At 40.9% G+C, this 23,855-nt stretch overlaps 1 protein-coding gene across 1 annotated transcript in view; it reads right to left on the bottom strand.

Moving 5' to 3' along the window:
* The window catches only part of rspo3 (R-spondin 3), an 81,213-nt gene extending 75,726 nt beyond the window's left edge, over window positions 1-5,487 (bottom strand). Inside the window, exon 1 of the mRNA XM_048596973.1 lies at window positions 4,394-5,487. Coding sequence (XP_048452930.1) covers window positions 4,394-4,490 — 97 coding nt within the window. The 5' untranslated portion in view covers window positions 4,491-5,487. The remainder of the gene's footprint in view (window positions 1-4,393) is intronic.
* Window positions 5,488-23,855: the final 18,368 nt, after the last annotated feature.

Raw genomic sequence — 23,855 nt, 5'->3', positions numbered from 1 at the left:
TTTCGTAATTAATCATTTTCTCAAAGAAACCTGCAAACGTCGCCGAGTCTTCAATCGAAACCACCCGAGCGCAGACCTGTCTCTGGTGAGCGATCTCCCGCCAGTAAACACACACATGATTAGATGTTGTGATTTGGGAGCACGAATTGTAATGGAGCTAGTTCCCCGCCCTCTCCAGCTGCAGGGATAACAAAGGGAAAAGGTGCCTGGAGCTAACTGCGTTCAAATTATCTATCACGTTTGTTTTTCAAATCTTGTTTCAATTTGGTTTAGAAAACAAACGCATTTTTTAAAAAGGGGCGTGAATTCTTTCTTCTGTGTCATTACCTTAATAGTAAGTCCTTCGTCTCTCGGTGATAAAACCTCTGAGGCCAGCCTGTCTGCTCAGAGCTTTAACGTTACTTATTTACAAGTGACGTTCCCTAATCGTACACAGCAGCACGCAAAACATCACTAGGAAAACACATCCATAAGGGTACCAAGCTACCTGGCAGCAAGAATATATTAAAGCCAACATCTGACTCCCAAATCTTTTTTGTTCATAAATTGATGTTCAATTTCAAACTTGGTTTACGCATTCCGTTAAATTGGCTGCAGAATGGTCAAGATACGTTTGCATCTTAAAATTTCTTCAAAATGTTGGCACTGCGGCTAAGCCTTTAATACGATCAATATTTAACTGTGTTGGAAACAAGGCATTATTTTCTCTCCGGCATCTGCAGGCTTTTGCTTTCCTGTTGCCTTTTCCCAAATTGCAATGTCCTGTCAGACCGGATTACACTGGATAATTATAAAGTGATGTAAGCAAAAAATGCAGTCGTTATCATACTGCCTTCAACATAATTACCCACGGTTCGGGATAAACGAATTCCTTTGTAACGCTGTAGCTCGGGAATAGTTACAATTGTACATGCGGCAGACAATAGGCGCCACTTTTAGCAGTCGCGTTAAGTAGACTTAGAAATAATATTTTACAACACAAGATGTCGCAGTAGGTGTTCGCTTGAAAGGCTTGTGCTCGATACACATGTATAAAATGATTCCAAACTGATCAAAAGGGGGAGGTCTTCGAACCCAGTTTTTAGTACAACGAATCTGCGGTGTGGGCAGGCAGTAATCGGATATTTTACTCTTTCGCTCGGAATTTCCCCGGAGACCCCCCAGCAGAAGCAGTGATATTGGAAAGCATGTGGGCGGGGAAGACTTGAACTCAGTAAATCCATGTTAAATATGACACGAGAGCCTGGCCCCGTACACCAGTTGCTGATCCCGTTGTGACACTGATTACACAATAGCGCAGAAATAAGAGTTTGACTCGCACGGTATTTCCGAGGTGTTTGAAGGAATGGCAGAAAACAAAACGCGTCCTTTCACCTCGCAAGCTCCAACCCAAAGTTTCATTGGGGGGTTTCGTAAAATGTCTATTAAAAAGTCAACGAAGGCTGAATTCCCAAACATAGGGAAGTTAAAAAGGCTCTTGGCCAAAGTGCCATCTTCTTCAGTGTTCTAAAGAAGGGTCACTGGACCCGAAACATTAACTCTGATCTCTCTCCATAGATGCTGGCAGACCTGCTAAGCTTTTCCAACAATTTTTGGTTTTGTGCCAGGATCTGAGCAAGGGTTTAGACTTGTTGCTCGTTCTGAGTCCAATCTCGTATTGCAACTCACTGATGTTTCACTGCTCAGTGAACATTTCCACTTTGTCTCTGCTCAGAGTTCCAGCTCCCACGCTGAGAGGGCTGCAGTACAACTAGTCATCAAAGCTTCTCTGGCAGCACCTTTCAACCCCACCTTCTATCACCTAAAAGGACAAGGGTAGCAGATATTTAAAAGAACCACCACCCGCACCCCTCATGATTTTATAAACCTTTATAAGGTCACCTCTCAAACTCCTAGGGTCCAGAGAACAAAGCCTAACCAGCCTCTCCTTATGACTCAAACTCTGTTGTCATTTTCCCACAACAGCGGGATCCATCCAAATCCAAACGCCATTTAGCGCTGCCTACTCGCGCTAATTCTGTCTCGGAGCTTGAAAACTGCTGAATGGCTTTCTGCTCTACTGATCCCCAGGCTTTCAAGCTCCAGGGTTGGCAACAGAGTTAGAAATGCTTTCGGAGCTTCTCTCGGCGCTAAGGCGCCTTGTCTTTCTCAGTTATTCAAACTGAAAATGGTTCACCCGAAAACACAAGGTGTCGAGATGATCTTGCAGCGAATGCCCTGGCGCGCTTCGATAGAGTTGCTGGGACTCAGAAGCGAGAACTTCACCAGGTTGTTACCTGCTCGAAGCACTGATTTGCAAACTAAATAGACCAGTCGCATGGAATCCAGCCATTCAGGGTATAGCCAAAGGATTGTCTTTTTATTTGAAATCAATGTGTAGGTATGGAGCAAGGCTGAATCCTGTTGGTCGCTGCATCCTTTGAGCTCGGATTGTTTTACAATTGCTTTTCCTTGCGTCCGATTTAACACGAGAAAGGTCGCTCGGTTCTTTTTTCGAGCAAAATGGGGAGTCGGAATGGGCATAATCACAATGTAGGAGCAAATTACTGCAGATGTTTTGAAAACAACAAATGCTGGAGATCACAGCGGGTCAGACAGCATCCATGGAGAAACAGCAAGCTAACGTTTCGGGTCGAGATGACTCATAACAGATCATCATAAGAAGATGGGAAACCTTCACAAGGACGATTCAGATAGGCTTTGATGACTGATGTCAACTGAATTGTGAAGGAAATGGAAAAAAAACCCGAAAGAATTGTGGATGCTGTAAGTCAGAGTCAAAAACCAGAAGTTGCTGGAAAAGCTCAGCAGGTCTGGCAGCGCCTGTGAAGAGAAATCAGAGTTAAGGTTGAGGGTCCGGGTACGGAGGTAGGGTCACTGGACCTGAAACATTAACTCTGATTTCTCTTCACAGATGCTGCTGGACCTGCTGAGCTTTTCCAGCAACTTTGTTTTTGTTCCTGATTTGTGAAGGAACCGTCTTTGTCCTTGCACTTTTAACAAGAATTGGTGTGAAAATCTTACACTTGATGCTTTTTGGACATCTACAAACATCAATGACCTGTAAAGACATGCATTCATTTGTAGAGTGTTGTTATTTTAAATGTTTTTCATATATAAATATATTAAATCTCCCTTAACATTCATTAATCATCCCCAAAATCTATTGCATTTTCTTATCTCATTGAACACATATTATACTTATGTTTAACCAATGCCTTACCGGACTGAGATACTGACACTAGAAGGTGGTGTGCGATGGTTATTTATCTGAAAGAAAATAAACATACCCAACACTTCCTAGTATCCTTTACGGCAATGCATATGTGATCTCTTGTTTCAGTTCCTACATGGCGCTAAGGAGTAGGAGCTGCGAGGAACGTCTGTCAGTAAGTTTCAGGTTACATGTAGTTGACCAAAGAGGCGAAGTACTGAAATACTTCTGCAGTCAAACTGAAGAAGCACATTAGCACCGCGATCTCAGGGCGATAAGCAAAGTGTCAAGTACAAAAGAGCTCTCAGCCGCACAGCTCCATCCGATGGGGGAATATGCACTTATTGACCCCGCTTTGGTGACCTGATTACCCGTACCCTTGACCTACACATTTTTCAAAACACTGGCGGGTGAGAATAGATGTTGATGGCAATTTGTGTTGTCCTATCAACCAGAAACGGTCCCCCATGCACAGGTATGCCGGCATGTCAGTCAGTCCATTCTCTCGCGGAGACCCTAGTATCCTGCTCTCTTCAATTTAATAAAACATAAGAAAGCAAACACACGCACGGCACTTCGCCTCCTTCAGTGGTTGAATTTCTGCCATTCTTTGCGCACTATTTTTAAATCTAAGTTCTTACAAGCAGTAATGAAATAGGCGCTGACCCAGCTTTCACAACGGCACGCTGACTTCCCAGTGTTAAAAGCGACCTGTACTAGACAAGCGGATAGCCGCTGTTTGAAATTATAGCAACAGGCGAACCGCATTTCCCGTCCTCCGGGACAAGGTCTTTTTTTAATTGTTGTAACTCAATTAACTCAGCAAATGTCCGAGATTAGAGAGCGGCAACCAGGCACTGAGCCTGTGATTTTGTAGATCACTGTAGCTTTTTTTTAAAGGCTAGTACTACTTTCAATCAGACCCCACTACTTTCAATCATCGGTTTGAACAGCCGACTGACAGAAAAGTTAACTGAAGTGCACTCTCCCTCTCTACACAAACCCCCTCCCCGCCAACACCAAACACTTTAAGGCAGCGACGTTTAGAATTTACATGACAAAATGTAAACGGGAACTAGAGATACAGACGACACAGAAAAAAAGGAAAACAAATGTTGTACCGGTATTTGGAAATGTAAACAGGTGTAACAGTGCATTTTTTAAAAAAATCGAACTTACTTCTTCTGTGCCGCCTTCCTCTTGAGGCGTTTTGGCTGCCAATGTATTCCATACAGTTTAATAAAATTAGAACCACAGAAATCAGTCGAAATTGCATAGTAACCTGCGGGTGATGTCTGCTAAAAGCAGCTACAGCAGTGACTCGGAGCTCACTTGGGAGAATCTCCGGGATATCCTCGGCTCCTTAAAATCAAGTTCTGGCTATCGATGTAAATGCAGAAAAGAAAAAAAAAGTAAAGACAGCCTTTCCAGATCTATAGTGCTACAATGTGCCTGCAGATCTGATGTAGGGCCCCGGAATCACTGGCCCGACTTGTAAGTAACATCTTGCAGCCAAGTGTCTTGGAAGCCTCCTCATAGAACTCGGAGTGCTGGGGTTTCACCTCTTTAAAAAGAAACGCCTTGGATAGCCCCAGACCAGGTCCCGTCAACATCTGCTCTGCCGTCTCCAGTCAATAACTGTCACTTTTAACACCTTCACAGCCATCTACTGCTCAACAATCTGAACAAATGCCAATGTATTACTCGGGTAATTCTTTCTGAAATAATTTTCTAGCTATCTGATTGCAGTTCATTCAGATCCTTAAATCACAGAATTTTTTTTAAAGTGTTAGATGAACAGTCTAACTGAAAGAATATAACGTTATTTTTTAAACGAAAAGCTGAATAAACCTTTCATTTTTCATACCAGATTTGGTTTAGTGCAATTTCCCTTTACACTTTAAAAAAAATTCAAGATAAAATATCTTCAGACATTTCCCCGCAGTTCGTATTGCAATCCAAACTCCCTCCAGTATGACTGCGATAGCTGGCCACTTGCGGCAGATTGCTGGCCTTTGCCAGTCTCACGCTGTGGTGCTAAACATCTTCGGAGCTCCGCCAGTCATTGCTTCTAACCGCTCGATAGCTTCAGGTTAATTACAGAGTTGCAGCCTCTTTTCGTCCAACGAGCGGAGGGAGGTGTGAAGCGTCTGTCGAGCTGAGGGCAAACAAGAATGCGAAGTTTTCTCGCAGAGCAGCAGCGCTGAGGTTGTTCGCACTCTTGAGGGCGATATGACTGAGGAGAACAGCACTGAGCAGATCATATGACGTGAGCTGGCGCATACAATCTCCACAAGGCAGCATCGGGCTCTGTCTAATATACTTGTCTTTTTTTTCAGTAAATATGGCCTGGCCTCGCCTCTTCTGCTTGAAACTATATAAAGCCATTTCTCTGCCCATTTCGTCTAACTTTCACAAACAGAGCAAATACCACGTTTCAGAAGACAGTTAACGGGAGCCAGCCTCTTTGAGAGGTTATGTGATAGAATTTTTATCGGATTCCAATTTCATTTAAATCGGTGTCATTTGCCCTTATGCAGTGGGTGCAAAATGATCAACAGAGCGAGTCCTCTACCAACTCACGAGTTGACTTAGATGGAGATAGCGAAACATTAAGAAAACGTTCCAATCTTAAGGCTTACATCATTTTGGGAAATGATGTTTTATTCCATGCGAAGGAATTTCTTTCAGTGAAACGACGATGCCGAACAGGGAGATCCAAATGTCAGGAACAGTTGCTCATTCAGGAATAAGGAAGCTAGGGGTAATCCTATTAAAATTGCGATAATATGGGAAGCGCTTTCAATGCAATTTACACGTCCACTGCTTTGAAGTTTGTTTTGTAAAAAAAATTTTCTCATAGTCTTTTTCTACATTTGCCAGTTAAGAGCGTGTAACAGGGTTTATGAAATCAGTATTTGATTGCAGTTCCACTAAAAGAATACAAATCGGCTGGAATAATGCGGCAACATAGTTCGCCATCACTTAAATTGTCTAAAATTTTACAACGGATTTTTAAAAAAGTTTGTGCAGTCTACGGAACGCACATGAACCCAGCTTGAGGTGCAGTCAGAACCGAGCGCACAGGAACAATCTAAGACCAGTGCTGGCCTGTTAACGTCAATGCAGGCTGGATATTATTGTCGTTCACGAGGAAAGGGCGTCCTTTGGTTTGCAGATGCTGCCAGATCGGCTGAGTATTCCTTGCATTTTCTGTGTTTTTTTAAAATTTCAGTTGCTCAGTATTCATGGTGCCCGTATTTTGCTCTTTACAATCATTGCTGCTCGTTGATAGTGGCAGCACAACGCCAGCGAGTCATGGATGCAGGGAACACGCTTTTACACATGTGAAAGCAACTGTGTCACAACTGGATTTTGTCAGGATCTGCAAAGTTACATGGTATAAAACGTAAAATACTAAGAAAACTCAGCAGGCCAGATAGCATCTCCGGAGATAGATAGACAGTTAACACTTCAGATTGATAACTTTTCCTCACGGCCTGAAATGTCAAGTTTCTCTCTCCACTGATGCTGCCTGACCTCCTGCAATTGTCTGGCATTTTCTGTTTTGTTTTGACTCAGTTTTCTACCTGTTTGAGGTATGCTTTCTTTTCTTTGAGAAAGGTAACATATTCATGTCATAACTTTACTTGTACCTTCATTTTTACAGCAGAGTAATTATCAGTCTCACAATTTAACATCCAGAAGGGTGAGGAAATGACTATCATCATTACCACAAAAATGTTATGTTGGAATAATATAGCTTTAAAGTTTCTTCATAGACACAACCAATCATATAAAATTCCCAGTGGTGCACTCTTTAGCTTAGGAATATAGGAATGTTGGCCATTCAGTTCCTTGAGTCTGCTCCACCATTTGTTCGGATTATGGCTGATATTTATCTTAACTCCATCTATGGCCCCTTCTGGAACTCTTAATAACCTTATTCAATGACAATCTGACAATCTCAATTTTGAAATTTCCAACTGACCAAGACTCAACTCCAACTACTTTATTTTAATTTTAAGGTGATGCCACCTCATTCTGGACAACACCCCTCAGAAGAAAATCTTCACTCCTATCCACTAGTCAGGAAACTCTTCTGTTTTCAAGATTTTAGATAAAATGAGCTGTTTGCCCGTTTGTGGATGCATGTTATACACTGAAGCAGAGAATGGTTTAAATTACAAGCAGTCTCTCAAAGCCAGCTGTCCGAAATCTGGAATTGTCTTATAAATGTTGTAATGGTACTAGCTCCACCAGTTCCTCTGGCAGCTCATTCCATACACGCGCCACCCTCTGCCAGAAAAAGTTGCCCCATAGGTCCCTTGTAAATCTTTCCCCTCTCACATTAAACCTATGCTCTCTAGTTTTGGACTCTCCAACACTGGGGAAAAGACCTTATCTATTAACCCTATCCATGCTCCTCATGATTTAATAAACCTCTATAAGATCACCCCTCAACCTCTGATGCTCCAGAGAAAATAGCCCCAGCCTATTCAGCCTCTCTCTGTAGTTCAAACCCTCCAAACCTGGCAACATCCTTGTAAATCTTTTCTGAACCCTTTCAAGTTTCACAAAATCCTTCCTATAATCGGGGCACCAGAACTGCACACAGTATTCCAATAGTAGCGTAACCAACGCCTGTACAGCTGCAACATGACCTCTCAACTGCTGTATTCAATGCACTGACCAACAAAGGCAAGCATACCAAACAGCTTCTTCACTGTCCTATCTACCTGCGACTTCATTTTCAATGAATTATGAACATGCACTCCAAGATCTCTTTGTTCGACAACACTCCCCAGGACCTTGTGATTAAGTATGTAAGTCTTGCCCTGATTTGCCTTCCCAAAATGCAGCATCTAACATTTATCTAAATTAAACTCCATCTGCCCTGCTCGGCCCATTGGCCCATCTGATCAAGATCCCATTGTACTCTGAGGTAACCTTCTTTGCTGTCCACTACATCTCCAATTTTGTTGTCATCTGCAATCTTACTAAGCATACCTCCTATATTCACATCCAAGTCATTTATATCGATCACAAAAAACAGTAGACCCAACACTGATCCTTGTGGCACACCGCTGGTCTGAAAAGCAACACTCCACCATCACCCTCTGTCTTCTCCCTTCGAGCCAGTTCTGTATCCAAATGGTTAGTTCTCCCTGTATTCCATGTGATCTAACCTTACTAACCAAAGAATACATGGCTAGTAAGGTTACTGCTCATGGTAGAACCATGTCGAATGCCTTACTGAAGTCCATATAGATCACATCTACTGCTCTGCTTTCGTCAATCCTCTTCGTGACTTCTTCAAAAAAATTCAGTCAGGTTATTGAGACATGATTTCCCATGCACAAAGCCATGTTAACTATCCTTAATCAGTTCTTGCCTTTCCAAATACATGTAAATCCTGTCCCTCAGGATTCCCTCCAACAACTTGCCCACTACTGATGTTAGGTTCACCGGCCTATAGTTCTGTGGGTTTTCCTTATCGCCTTTCTTAAATAGTGGTACAACGCTAGCCAACCTCCAGTCTTCTGGCACCTCACCTGTGGCTATTGATGATACAAATACCTCAGCAAGGGGCCCAGCAATCACTTCCCTAGCTTCCCACAGAGTTCTAGGGTACACCTGATCAGGTCCTGATCCAGATTCTTTAGTGCCCAACCCAAAATCCAGCAAAAATCCAAAATCAAGCAAAGCTTTGGTGACAAGGATTCCAGTTTCAGAGAATACACTTGTATTCTGTCTAAATTTGCTGCTTTTTTCTCATTTAATGTATGAAGACAAATTCATTCAAATTTCATTTTGTCGTTAAACTACATTGTAACAATAATTGCAAGTCAAATTCTAAATTTATCTAACTGTCACCCATATATTTAACTTCTTTGCTGTATTGAAAACTTTTCAGAGTGCCATTTTCATATTTGTATTGTTTAGGCAATAGTGTCTTACTTATTTGCTGAAATCAGCTCCAACTGTAAAATGGGTTAACTTTGCGTCTTCTCCCTCAAAACTCAGAAATATATTAGAATGTTTCAACTTACAATTAAATTGCAGGAAATTGAAATATCAGATTTTCTTTTTAATCCTAGTCCTAATTATATCAATATATCCATAATTTAGCTGTAGTATCTTTCAAGATGTCCTGATATTGCTATTTTACTTTTGCCCAAACAACTTTTCCTTATGGCACTTCTGCTTGTCACTTCCTATGTTAGCTATTTATCTTGATCTCAGGTTAAGTGTCAAGAAGACTTGTTTGTGTCTTCATTTTAGCTTAAATTTTTTTTTAATGTTAGATCATCATGAATAATTGCAAGTCATCAAAATGAAATTCACATTGGTCTTCATAATGCACCTATTATTTAACTTATCCCATTCATAAGCTAGAATCTTTTTTATTACTCTCATGTTCTAACTCGTACACGGATAAGAATATTATTATAATATCATCAGTTTTATTTCTTTATTTCTGAATACCTCACATGTTTACCCACTGATTACAACTCTCCTTCGTCTTCATTTTATGCTGTTCCCATCATCATGTACATTTAGGCCCATTGCTTTAAAAACATATGTAAAGCTTTCATTAAATCTATTCAATGTTAAATCTAAGAAATCTTTCATATTAATAAATTTGTACATAGAGTTATGAGGCCCAGATAATCATAGCTATGAGTGAATCACTGAACAATAAAGAGGTATCATTAGAAAGGATAGAAACTTCTGCAGTGGCCTTTTGGAAATTATGAGAAAATGAGAACTCAGGCATCTGTTAGTCTCATGCCAACATTATGTAAAATGACGAAGTCTGTTCACAACAATTACAACAACAGGTATTTGAGACTGTGAACCAATGGAGATTACTTTTGATGGAAGTATTTGGAGGGCATAAAAATCAGCATAAAAATGCATCCTTTGATGGTTTCCAGAGAGTTGAGGAAGATCAAACACCAGTTAAACTAAGAAGATGTTGATAATGATATAAAGAATGATTGGCTAACAGATGGAAAATAGAGAGTAGGAATAAACAGGCCATTCTTGTTCTGGTAGGCTGTTAGTAGGGGGCCGCAAGAATCAGCACTTGAGCCGCTGTTCACAATCTATATCAATGATTTGGAGTTGGGGATGAAATGTAATGTTTACAAATTTGTAGATGATATAAAGCTTAGTGGGAATGTATGTTACCAGTAAGTTGTAAATCATCTTCAGGAGGTTTTTGACAGACTTAGTGAATGGACAAGAACATGGTAGATGTAATATGATGTGCAAAAGTGTGAGGATATCCACTTTGGTAGGGGAAGAACATGTGAAGAGAAATTCTTAACTGCTACCTGAGGAATGATATTATTGTCATAGATGCAGAAATACCAGGTTTGAACCTGGGAAGGCAGGACTGCCTTATGAAGAGAGACTGGGCAAACTGGACCTTTATTCTTTGGAGTTTCAAACAATAAGAGGTGATCTCATTGTAACTTACAAAATACTTAAAAGGATAGACAGGACCATTGTAGCTAAGATGTTTCCCCTGGTTGGGAGTTTAGAACTTAGGCACAATATAAAAATGAAGAGGCTGCTGAAGTCTGAGCTAATTGTTTTTTACTCAGAGTGTTCTAAACCGTTGGAATCCTCTACCATAGAGGGCTGTGGACACTAATCTTTGAGTATGTTTAAGGTAGAGATAGATACATTTCTCATCAATTCGTTCAATTTATTGTTTCTCCTAGTTTGATATTATCTGCAAAAATGTGTTATATCTTGAGTTTCTGCATCCATGTTACTGATGTAAATTTGAAACAATACTGATCCCAATGACATTGCCTAATAAATCCCACTTAATAAATTCTTCCATCCTAATGTAACTCTGCTAGCAAGAATCTGTTGCTTTCTAATTTCTGAATTCCCACAACTTTTAGATCCCCTAATAGTCTTGTGCCAGGAGGTCTTGTGATACAGTGGGAAGCAACCCTTCCTTTGAACCAGGGTTTCAGGCTTGAGTTCCACTCCAGGATTTGATGGCCATGGAAGTTGTGTTCATAAAGTTGCCAAACAGGTTGATAGTCAACTTTCAAACCTTTCTGATAAGCTTTTATTTGACTGCATACTGTTACTTAATGAATAAAATGTTTAGTTTGCTTTCTATGTATTATCCTTACAATCTAAACATTATTATCCATTATAATAGAAATCTTTCATTAATATTTAATTCATAGTTAGAAAATATATCTTTAAATTTGTTTTCTGCTTATTTATTTTAATATTCATCCGTATAATGCTGGCATTGCTCGTTAGAGCAGCATTTATTGTCTATCCTTAGTTACCTATGAGTAGGTGATGGTGAGCTGCCTTCTTGAATTGCAGTCTATTTCTTGTAGGTACACCCACTGTACTGTTAGGGAAGGATCTTCATGATTTTGACCTAGTGACACAAAAGGAATAGTGATATATTTCCAAGTCAGAGTGGTGAGTAGCTTGGAGGAGAACTTGCAGGTGGTGATATTCCTGTGTATTGGCTGCCTTTGACTTTCTGGATGGTAGTCATTGTGTCTGAAGAAGGTGCTGTCTAAGGAGCTTTGGTGAATTTCTGCAGTGCTTCTAGTACATGGTGGACATTGGATGGAGTCAAGCCTTTTGAGTGTTGTTTGAGCTGCCCTCATCCAAACAAAAGGGAGTATTCCATCAGACTCCTGACTTGCAGATGATGGAAAGGCTTTGGGAGTCAGGAGGTGAACAATGGGCTGTGTGATTCCTAGTCTCTGATCTGCCCTTGTAGGTACTTAAATGGTTAGTCCAATTTCATTTCTGGTCGATGATAACCCCAGGATATTGATACAGGGTGATTCAGCAATGGTGATAGATTAATAACATGAAATATTATGAAACTTGCAGAATCTTTAAACATGAAATATCAATGAAAGTTGAATATTTTTGAAGATTAGGGTGAAATAGCTCGGTTAAGAGTTTATTAAGTTCAATCAACATTTTTACCTATCTTTTAATTACTTTTTTGGTCTTTTGATCAATCTTGTTGTGAATGTCTCTAACAACTGATTTTTGAGTGTTCTAAGTATGAATACTTTCCCTAAAGTTCCAGCTTAGCTCTATACATGACATTTTCGTTGCACTTCTTTGAAAACTAAGAAATGTTGCTTAGCAGTGTGGAGATCATGTATCAATTTGGGATCCAGGCCTCACAATGTAAAGTTAGAGAGTTAATGCTTCTCATAAAACCCGAGAAGTCCTTGTAAGAGCCAACATTTCAAAGTTACAAACATAAGGGAAACACATCAAAGGCTTTGACAATTAAATCATTAGGCTTTCTTCTTTTTGGAAGGAAGTTACTTCTTTTTGATAACTAAATTAATTCTGCAGAAGCCATGTGTTTTAGCTGCTGCTGAATGATTGGCCGTCAGAGTACTCTGGGTGAATCATCAGATGTATTCCATTTTGCTGTAGAAAGCTACAGACCCAGTTTTAAAGCAGGTTAAGTATTGGGTGGATGAAGGAATGAAGGAGTAGGAGGTAAATGACCCTATTATATAGCCCTTATCCGAGTGCAGCACACAGCCTTAGTGATTCATTGTCCAAAGAAAAACATGAGCACCAGGGGAGGGATTATTTGGATATTACTCGTAATTGCATTCACCTCAGCAAATATTCAGCAAGCTTGACACTTCAAATTGCATTCTTAAGTCAAAAATAAAAACCAAAAGAACTGCGGATGCTGTAAATCAGGAGCAAACACAGAAGTTGCTGGAAAAGCTCAGCAGGTCTGGCAGCATCTGTTAAAAAGAAAATCAGTGTTAACGTTTTGAATCCGTTAATCCTTCCTCAGAACTGTTCTCAGGCCTACAGAGCGTTTCCAGCAACTTCTGTTTTTGTTGCATTCTTAAGTCCATCATCTATAGATATGTTCAGCTTCTCAGTTCCATCTGATCTAGGGATTGCTGTCTCTTCTGTTTTTTCCTCTAGGCCCTTTTCAGCATCTGGACAATACAAAAAAACCTTGGAGGAAGAGACTTCTCTTGAAGATGTGTTGTTATGTGTTACATTCCCTCCTAAATCCCAGCACTCTCTTTGGGTTAGGAGATGAGGTAGCAGTATTAGCATGAAGGAGCAATGGTGTTGATAACAGGAATTATGAAATTTGGAGAGTTTAATGTGAGATCATTTAATGCTTTCATTTACTGAGGTGAACAGTGATGAAGACTTCAGGAGACCAGCCTTGAAAAGATAATTATTCTCTTGTACAAGCAATTATTCTAGGTAATGGAAAACCTTATATCACTACCATGACTGAAAGTGACAAGCCATCTGATGTAGAACTGGACCTACCTCCCAGAACGCTGCTGTCAGAAGTTAGCATTTCTGATCTTTGCTGCTATGATAAAAGCTAAAACAGCTGCCATACAGGTCCTGCAATTGACTTTGGAAAGTCAGGTACCCACCTCAGACATTGATACAAGGAATCCCTCATCCCCTGCCACCTGCTTTTCCAAGCATTGCTGGTAGTGTTGAACTCCAGCACCTTGGGCTGGGAATGACGTGACCACACGTGGTCCTCTCTCAGGATGTCAGTACAGGTATTCCTGAAGCACATCAAGCAATACCTGAGGAACAGGGGCAGGCAGTGATTTAGCAGTAATGTCATTGGACATTGGAGTGGGAATCTAGAATCCCAGGCTAAGATTCTGGGAACATGGGCTTGAATTCCACTGTGGGAGATTTAAATTCAAACACATCTAACCTAGACCATGGAACCATTATTGTCATTCTTGTATTAGAACAACTGGTTCACTAATGTCCTTTAGGGAAGGAAATCTGCAATCCTTTCATGGTCTGGCCTACGCTCCAGACGCACAACAATGTAGCTGATGATTAATTGCCCTTTGTGTGATAAAGGATGGGCAATACATACTGACCTGGCCAGTGATGTCCACATTTGATGACTGAAGGAAAAAACCCTGCATAGTACTGCGAACTTAAAAGTTCAAAGCCACACTTTCTTGGTGGTAGTCAAGGTGCGGCAATTTGTAGTACAGTACCAGAACTCATTGGTTATTAGCATCTCAGAGGAATCGATATAACTACAGCAACTATTCACCGGCTTTTTGACTCTTAGAATTTTTATAAGACACTAAGCAGTTTTGAGATGAGAAACAATTGGAAAGCAATTAATATGTTGGAAATTAACTCAGTTACTTTTAATCCATTTATATTGCTTCAAACTGTGGACTTCTTTCTCTTTCTGCTGGTTTTAAGGTGGGCTCCCCTGCCTTTGACTAATCTTTGTTGTCCAATGAAATCTGCTATCAGACTTCCACACATTCCAAATTGAACTGCTGTACATGGCAAAAATATGCAGGATGCAGAAGAGTGCTTTGAGAGAGGAGACTATTTATGGACAATATTATAGGGAGCATCCAAGCATACCAGCCATCTGAATGTCAGTTTCGCAGCTCACTAACGTGTATTATACTTGTATTTCATTCTTGTGAGGGGGTCGTGCAAAGGTGTCATGTGTCACGTCAGTGTAGGTATTCCTTGTCACCCAACAGCCACTCTGTCAAATTGTTGAAGGGTTGACGACTAGACAGATGGTTGTGGTTTGCAGGATAAATACATCATAACAGCTGGCTGAATACCTTGCACAAACTTGCATGATTGTGTTTCTGTGATCAGACACTAGCTGAACAGATACCCCTGGTTCTCCACGACCAATACAGCTAAAATAGTTTATCCTCAGGGAAGGAATCTAATCCCATGATTATTTTACAGGTCTCAAAAATATCCCCTTGAAATCTTTTGCAAATTATAAAATCCTTAAAATTACGTAGCTGGTTTCTGGCCCTTCATCAATCTCACCCAAAGATATGAGAGATTAAAAAAATTATTTGAAATGTGGCTGGCCAAACCTTTGCCATTAGGAAAGATTTTGCTCCTTATTTTGTATTTAACTGCCCTTATCCCAATAATCCAAGCAGTTTTATAACAGCCTTGTGGATTTGGTCATAGTCCTTCAATAATTCATGAACGATTATCCCAAGTGCTTCTCCCACTTTGCAGCTTTGAGTTCTCAACATGGTTGGAAATGTGCTTGCCTAACTGTATCATGATGCACTTGTATATAATGAAAGACATCTGCCCGATTCTGACCCATTCACCCATGGTGTCTGGATCCACCTGCAAACTATTTTTTTTATCAAAGATCCTAAGTCCCACACATGTGTTTATCTCATTAGAAATGATGTGGATTGTTCACATCAATGCCTTTATCCAGATCATTAATAAAGATAGAAAGAGTAACTAGCTTAATACAGATCTCTGTGGAACTCCACTTGTGACCTGGAGAGGATTGATTACCTCATGCCTCAGGCAAAAAGTCTCCATTTAGACTCACAAAATAAATTTTTATCTTCCTGCCTGGGGGCACTGAAGGTCCAGTACTTGCTGCTGTACTTTAGAAAGTTGGTTTCACTTCCCTGACAACCCACATCTCCTCCCCCACACATCCTCATCCTGATCCCCCACTGAAGCATCCCCAATCATATAAAGAACCTATCTCCACAGTGTTTGACAATTCAGGACTAAGTATATGAATTGGTGAAGATTCTGTTCCACTATCTATTCACCACGAGAATCACCCGCAGAGAACTTCAGGTTCCTCTCTTCATGCTAAGCTATTTTTATCATGATCCTCTTCATGTTACTTTTTCAAATGGTGTATAAGCACATATTCATTGCAATTTACCTTTATTTATGTATTACAAAATATAATTTAAACTGTGAATTCAACCACATAATTTTAACTGTCTATCTTTTCTCTCGGCCTCTTTTCTGTGGGTTGGGCAATTCTGAGGGTTGGGCCATGGACGTCAGTTGGATTGGTCCATACTTATGGCTCTTAATAATTTCTGCAGGATGGTTTTTACTTTCTGCAGGATGGTTGACTGGGAGACTCTCCGGCCCTTACTGACTGTCATTAGGCATATTGGGAGAATCAACCTATTTGCCCATGTTACAAGTACACTTTATACAGTCAACAAGCCCTGACATGGAGCTCAACCCCAAAGCACCTGGCCCAGAGTTAGGGATGCTACCACAGTACAACAAGACCTCCCCTAATTTCTGCTGCCAAGGTCAACATCAGCAGGATGAGTAAAGATAGAATCATAATAAAGCGGAACCCAAATAAACTCTATCAATGTTTCTGACCTGGAGCGCTCACTGATAAATTTCATCCAGTTTTAGAGACTTAATTTCTGTATTATAGATTAAATTGTGCAATCATATCTTCATTCCAAATTAGAGAAGAGTTCTGGTAGATCAGTCTTGGCTCCTTCTTTGAACAAGGCAATTGATCAGAAACAATTCTGACTTTAGTTGGAAGCTCAACTTAGAACACATGGAGTGTTCAAATTAGGCACCGTAGGCACAGATTTCACATCAAAATATCTTATACATCAGCCAACTGCATTTATATCTGGAGGGTGACCAAAAGTGAGATTGCTCAGAGAAAAGTAACATTATCGTCCAGCTCCTTTAGACCTCTACATATCTCTTGAAATAATCTAATAACCTAACCAACACTGCTTGACGTTCAATGATTTTACCATCAGTGATCCCCAACTATCAACATCCTGGGATTACCATTGACCAGAAACTGAACTGAATTCATCTTATAAATAAAGTGGCTACAAGACCAGGTCAAATATTAGGAATACTGCAGAGAGTAACTCATCTCCTGACTTCCCAAAGCCTGTACACCATCTACAAAGCACAAGTCAGGAGTGTGATGGAATACTCCCCAGTTGCCTTGATGAGTGAAGCTCCAATAACATTCAAACAGCATGACACCATCCACGACAAAGCAGCCCACTTAATTGACAGCACATCCACAAATATTGAGTCTGTCCACCACCGACACTCAGTGGCAGCAGTGTATACTATCTGCAAGATGTACTGGAGAAATTCACCAAAGATCCTGAGACATTGCCTTCAAAACGCATGACTACTTTCCTCTCGAAGGATAAGAGACAGCGGATATTTGAGAACACCACTACCTGCAAGTTCCCCAGCAAGACATTCACCATCTTGCCTTGGAAATATAACACCTTCTTTCAGTGTTGCTGGCTCAAAATCCTGGAATGCCCTCCCTAAGGAATGGTTCAAGAAGTCAGCTCACCACCTTCTCATCATCTTCTCAAGGGCAACTAGGGATGGGCAATAAATGCTTACCTAGCCAGCGATGCCCATCCACCATGAGTGAATTGAAAAAAAAACATATTTTAATAGCTCCTAGACCAGCAAGGAGAAATATCAGCACGGAAATTAAATAAATTGTACAATCAATTAAAATAAACTGATGCAGCAGCAAAAATATAACACCTTTGAAAAATGTATTTGCATAAATATGTGGAACTACTACCATTATTGATATATTGTAATTATTTCCAATATATTAAATTTTCTAGATGTTTATGTTTTGTGCTTTTTTAACACAATCGCAATGATTCTCGCCCCATGTTGGAAATATCCCAAATAAGGACCCTAACCATAATTTTACCTTTGTGCACATTATTGTAGAACATAGTAAAAGGGTGGGTGAACAAATTCATTAAAACTACCATATTGTGCAGACTGTCACTTTTATTCCTTATGCCTGAGCTTACAAAGTTTTGGTCATTGAAAAAAAAGGACATTCCTGAAGTAGTGCAGAATATTGGAAAGAAAATGACCACTACTTCATCTGCACAACAATGGATATATATATAAGTTAGTCAACTATTTTTCTCTTATGTCCTAAGCAAAATAATTTACCAACCCTTGATCACAGCTGGCATGAAGGGAAGATTTTACTATGAATGATATACTTTGAAATCCTCAAATCATATTTTCTAAATGTGCTCACACCATTTTAAATATGTTATGCAGAGGATATCTTGCCCCAAGGAGGATGTAAGCGATTTAAGCAGGGGTAAATAAATTAAGGTACTTTAGTTCTATTTTGTCGAGTATCTGCATCTTAAAACTTTTGTAAATGAAATTATGTAATTGATACTGTATAACGTAGCTATGCCAGTTAGATAGAAATAGGTGCTCCTTATTTACTTGGATTGCATTCTTCTTAGTTTAATTTGAACTACGAATTAAGTAAAGAGAAAATGGCATGGAAATGCATGCTACCAACTGGCCTATGAAAGAAATTCCTTTCATTACACTTCTCTTCCCATTTTTCTTTGCTCCTGTTTCTATACCCAAATGGAAAAAGGAAACAGAATGAAAGTAAGTTGAATTGGTTCCTCTTGTGGGGCTGCTAGTTTGGAAATATCAGAATATGACATGAGAGGAATGGCACAGACTACCACAGATTCAAGTACAGTGCTCATGAATGGTTCTACTGGAGAGATGCAGTTCTTTACAGAAAGGCAATGACTATATAATTCCAATGTGTTTATGGTGGTAAATGGAAACCAAATTTTATGGTTTTCTTTCTGTTGTGACTCCTGTTTGTCATTATAAATGATTTATGAATAGATTCTTTGTCAGAAGATCTCAGCTAAAAAAGCTTGTACTATATATTGTTTGTATTACTTTTATAGTGCTCGGTAATTGACTCTAGCAATTAACATAAAGAACTTTAAGTTTATCTTTCGGGATCATAAAACTGTGAGGCATATTTTGTTATTGGTGAATAAAAACTTATTTTCTGAAATGGGTGCATGGTAAACCTGGTGTGTGGGCTGTTGACGGAGACAGGAAAATAGTGAGAAATGTCCCAGCCTAAATGATCATAGAACAGGGAGGTCAGTTGCAACAGAATGCCATTGCAAGGGTCATAAATATAGATCAAACAATTGGTTCACAGAGGGAAATTGTGGTGGAACAGATTGATAGTGAAATCAGAAAGCAAGGTAGATAGAGATGTAAATTGAGGATGAGAAGTAGCTCAGTGAGAGAAATATGGATGGAGGATGTCTCAATGAGAAACTTGAGTTAGATCATGGGAGAGTGATAGAAAATGAGGAGGTCAATGAGGGCTGGAAGAAGCTCAAAGTAGGAGGAGTAAGGAAGTAGTCAAAACTGTGATTTAGTTATAAAGGTCATGTCTCCACGATGAGAGATGAATGGATTATATTTTAGAAAGAGTAGTTAAACAGAGAGACCCATCCATCTTAAACTGCTTCATCAATTACCTTCCTCCATCATAAAGTCAGAGGTGGGCAAGTTTGTTGATGTATGCACACTGTTCAAATTCTGAAGCAACAGCAAAACCTTGATGATATTCAGACTTAGGCTAACATGTGGCAAATAATATTCATGCCACACAAATGCCAGGAAATGATCACCTGTAGCCATTATCCTTTACCGTTCAACAGTATTACCATTGCTGAATCCCCCACTATCAACATCCTGAAGGCTAACATTGACCACAAACTGAACGGGACTTGCCATGTAAATACTATGGTTACAAGAGCAGGTCAGAGGCAAGGAATCGTGCAGCTAGTAACTCACCTCCTCATTCCCCATAGCCTACCCACTATCTACAAGGCACAAATCAGGAGTGTTATGGAATACTCCCCACTTGCCTGAATGGGGGCAGCTCCAACAACACTCAAGAAACATGACATAATCAAGGTCAAAGTAGCCCACTTGATTGGCACCACATCTTCAAGCATTCATGCCCTCCATCAATGATCCATGGTAGCAGCAGTCTGTATCATGCACAAGATGCATTCCACAAACTCATCAAGGCTCCTTAGATAGAAAATTACAAATTCATGACCACTTAAATCTAGAAGGACAAGAGCAGCAAATATGTAGGAACAGTGCCAACTGCAATTTCCCCTCCAAGTCACTCACCATTTAGACTTGGAAATATATCATTATTCCTTCAGTGTCACTGGATCAAAATCATTGAAATCCCTCCTTAATGGCATTGTAGGTCTACCCAAAGCAAATGCTCTGCTATGGTTCAAGAAGGCAGCTCACTACCACCTTTTCTCGTGCACTTAAGGAAAAGCAAGAAATACTGGCTGTGACTCGAATCCCGCATTCCTGAATGAATCAAAGAAAAAAGATAAGGTATTATCATCATGAAGCTAGGTGCTTTCACAACAAGGATTGCAATGCAATTACTCACAATGAGGTGAAGAATGGCAAAAGGCTTGTTTATGAATGAAAGGACATTTTGGATGTAATCACAAAGCAGAGTGATAATTGTTGGTCTTCTGGCAGTGTCCAATGGGGCAAAGTTGAGCTGGCTGAGAGAAACAGGGAAAATGTTGATGACAATAAACCTTAGTCAATATTGATGAGAGGTAACCTTCAGGAAAATGCACATAAAATATATCAATAATCATTCATATACAATAGGAAAACCATAGGGTTGCTGCTCATAATGAAGCAGAAATTGATTCTGCAGTTGAAATTTTTAGACAGTGCTGAGATTGGAATAGAGATTGCTGCAATCCTATTCAAAGGTGATGCAAGTTTGTTAAAAGGTGGGAACTGTGAAGAAGATCTCAATAGAAGATGAATCTGCTGGGTTTGGGGGAATCAGTGAACATTGTTATGGTAGTGTCAAACATAGATTATCAATATTCAACTTCTACCATCTGACTTTAATGCCTGAGATTTTCATAGATTAAAAATAGCTTTAAAAAAGTCAAATACTGACCTAAAATAACCACCATCTTTACCTGATCACAGAGTGAGATAAATCTAGGGAACCTGTATTCATTACAATAAATCAGCTGCACTGAAATGAACATTTCATCACAGGACTGTTAAACAAAACAACTAAGTTAACATTAATAAATTTGTATTCTATTTACTTCAAGCTTGCTTGCTAAGTACAAATATTGGGAGATAAAAGGTTCCGTATAATGGAAAAACAATAAATGCAGACTCTGGAATATATAAATGGACACTATTTCAGCAACAATTCTTGAGGGGCAAAAGAGAGAGAAGGAAGAATGATTTTGTGACAAGAGCTGCACTCTTATTCTCACTTTCTCCCTGTGCCTTACCGACTCTCAAAAGAAACACCTGTGACAAAACAATTTAGAAAAATAACCATTCACTGAGAACTGAGGATAGTATAAATTTTGCTACTGATGACGAAACAAGACAACAGTTGAACAATCATTTCACTCCCATAACTCAACTCAAAAAGCTTTAAACTGCACCTGCTTTTATCTTCCTGTTCACACAAGATACCTTCACTGTTTAAAAGTTATTGTTTCCGTTTGTGTGCGTTTTTGATGTTGCACTTTTATAATTTTATTTCAGGGTGGTAGGGTGCTAAAAAGTAGATTTAAACATTTGTTAGATTGACCCAAGAAGGCGATAGAAAGAGCGGAGCCAATTCCCCTCTTCTGTTTGAAACAACATGTGCATGCTAATAGATACAAAGAACATGTATGGTTCATAAGAAGTTCTGTGATTGTAGTAGGCGACATGACATCAATTAAAGTTGGAATCTGAGGTCATGTGATGGAATGAAGTTGGAATCTAGATAGGATGGAGGCACTTTGGAACATAGATGAACCCGTGTCCAGATTTGAGATTACAAGATGTAGAGCTGGATGAACACAGCAGGCCAAGCAGCATCAGAGGAGCAGGAAAGCTGACGTTTTGGGTCTGGGCCCTTCTTCAGAAATGGGGGAGGGGAAGGGGGATCTGAAATAAATAGGGAGAGAGGGGAAGGCGGCTGAAAGATGGATAAAGGAGCAGATAGGTGGAGAGGAGACAGATAGGTCAAAGAGGTGGGGATGGAGCCAGTAAAGGTGAGTGTAGATGGGGAGTTAGGGAGGAGATAGGTCAGTCCAGGGAAGACGGACAGGTCAAGAAGGTGGGATGAGGCTGGTAGGTAGGAGGTGGGTGTGGGGCTTGAGGTGGGAGGAGTGGATAGATGGGAGGAAGGACAGGTTAGGGAGGAGGGGACGAGCTGGGCTGGTTTTGGGATGCGGTCGGGGGAGGGGAGATTTTGAAGCTTGTGAAGTCCACATCAATACCATTGGGCTGCAGGGTTCCCAAGCGAAATATGAGGTGCTGTTCCTGCAACCTTCGGGTGGCAACGTTGTGGCACTGGAGGAGGCCCAGGATGGACATGTCGTCCAAGGAGTGGGAGGGGGAGTTGAAATGGTTCACGACTGGGAGGTGCAGTTGTTTGTTGTGAACCGTGTGTAGGTGTTCCACAAAGCGGTCTCCAAGCCTCCGCTTGGTTTCCCCGATGTAGAGGAGGCCACATCATGAACAGCGGATCTAGTATACCACATTAGCAGATGTGCAGGTGAGCATCTGTTTGATGTGGAACGTTTTCTTGGGGCCTGGGGTGAGGGGGGAGGTGTAGGGGCAGGTGTAGCAATTCCTGTGGTTGCAGGGAAAAGTGCTGGGGGTGGTGGGGCTGGTGGGGAGTGTGGAGCAGGCAAGGAAGTCATGGAGAGAGCAGTCCCTGCGGAAAGCAGATAAGGGTGGGGAGAGAAAAATGTCATTGGTAGTGGGGTCAGATTACAGATGGCGGAAGTGTTGGAGGATGATGCGTTGGATCCGGAGGTTGGTGGGGTGGTACGTGAGGACAAGGGGAATTCTGTCTTTGTTGTTATTGCAGGGAGGAGGTGTGAGGGATGGGTTGCAGGAAATGCGAGAGACACGGATAGGGGGGTGGTTTTCGACCACTGTGGAGGGGAAGTTGTGGTCCTTGAAAAACAAGTACATCTGGGATGTCTGGGAGTGGAATGCCTCATCTCAGGAGCAGATTCGGCGGAGGCGAAGGAATTGGGAATAGGGGATGGGATTTTTGCAAGAACGTGGGTGAGAGGAGATGTATTCTAGGTAGCTGTGGGAGTCGGTAGGCTTGAAATGGATATCGGTTTCCAGGTGGTTGCCAGAGATGGAAACAGAGACGTCCAGGAAGGAGAGAGAGGTATCGGAGATGGTCCAGGTGAACTTAAGGTTGGGGTGGAAGGTGTTAGTGAAGTGGATGAACTGTTCAAGCTCCTTGTGGGAGCACGAGGCGGCGCCGATACAGTCATCGATGTAATGGAGGAAGAAGTGGGGTTTAGGGTCAGTGTAGCTACGGAAGAGGGATTGTTCCACGTAACCTACAAAGAGGCAGGCATAGCTTGGGCCCATGCGGGTACCCATGGCCACCCCCTTTGTCTGTAGGAAGTGGGAGGAATTGAAGGAGAAGTTGTTAAGGGTGAGGACGAGTTCAGCTAAGCGGATGAGGGTGTCAGTGGAGGGAGACCGGTCGGGCCTGTGGGACAGGAAGAAACAGAGGGCCTTTAGGCCATCTGCATGGGGAATGCAAGTGTATAGGGACTGGACGTCCATGGTAAAGATGAGGTGTTGGGGACCAGGGAATTGGAAGTTTTGGAGGAGGTAGAGGGCATGGGTGGTGTTACGGACGTAGGCGGGGAGTTCCTGGACCAAGGGGGAGAAAATGGAGTCGAGATAAGTGGAGATAAGTTCGGTGGGGGCGGAGAAATGGGTTGATCAGGGCAGTCAGGTTTGTGGATTTGAGGATAGGTTTGGAGAGGTGGTAAATTCAGGAGCTGCTTGAGGGACAGAGCATCTGTGGGTTCATTACAAGAGATTATTGAATGCAAAATAGAAAGCTAAAAAG

Source organism: Rhincodon typus, chromosome 5 (genome assembly GCF_021869965.1).
Source record: "Rhincodon typus isolate 14 chromosome 5, sRhiTyp1.1, whole genome shotgun sequence".
Classification (NCBI taxonomy): domain Eukaryota; kingdom Metazoa; phylum Chordata; class Chondrichthyes; order Orectolobiformes; family Rhincodontidae; genus Rhincodon; species Rhincodon typus.
This window is presented reverse-complemented; position numbering and strand designations above follow the sequence as displayed.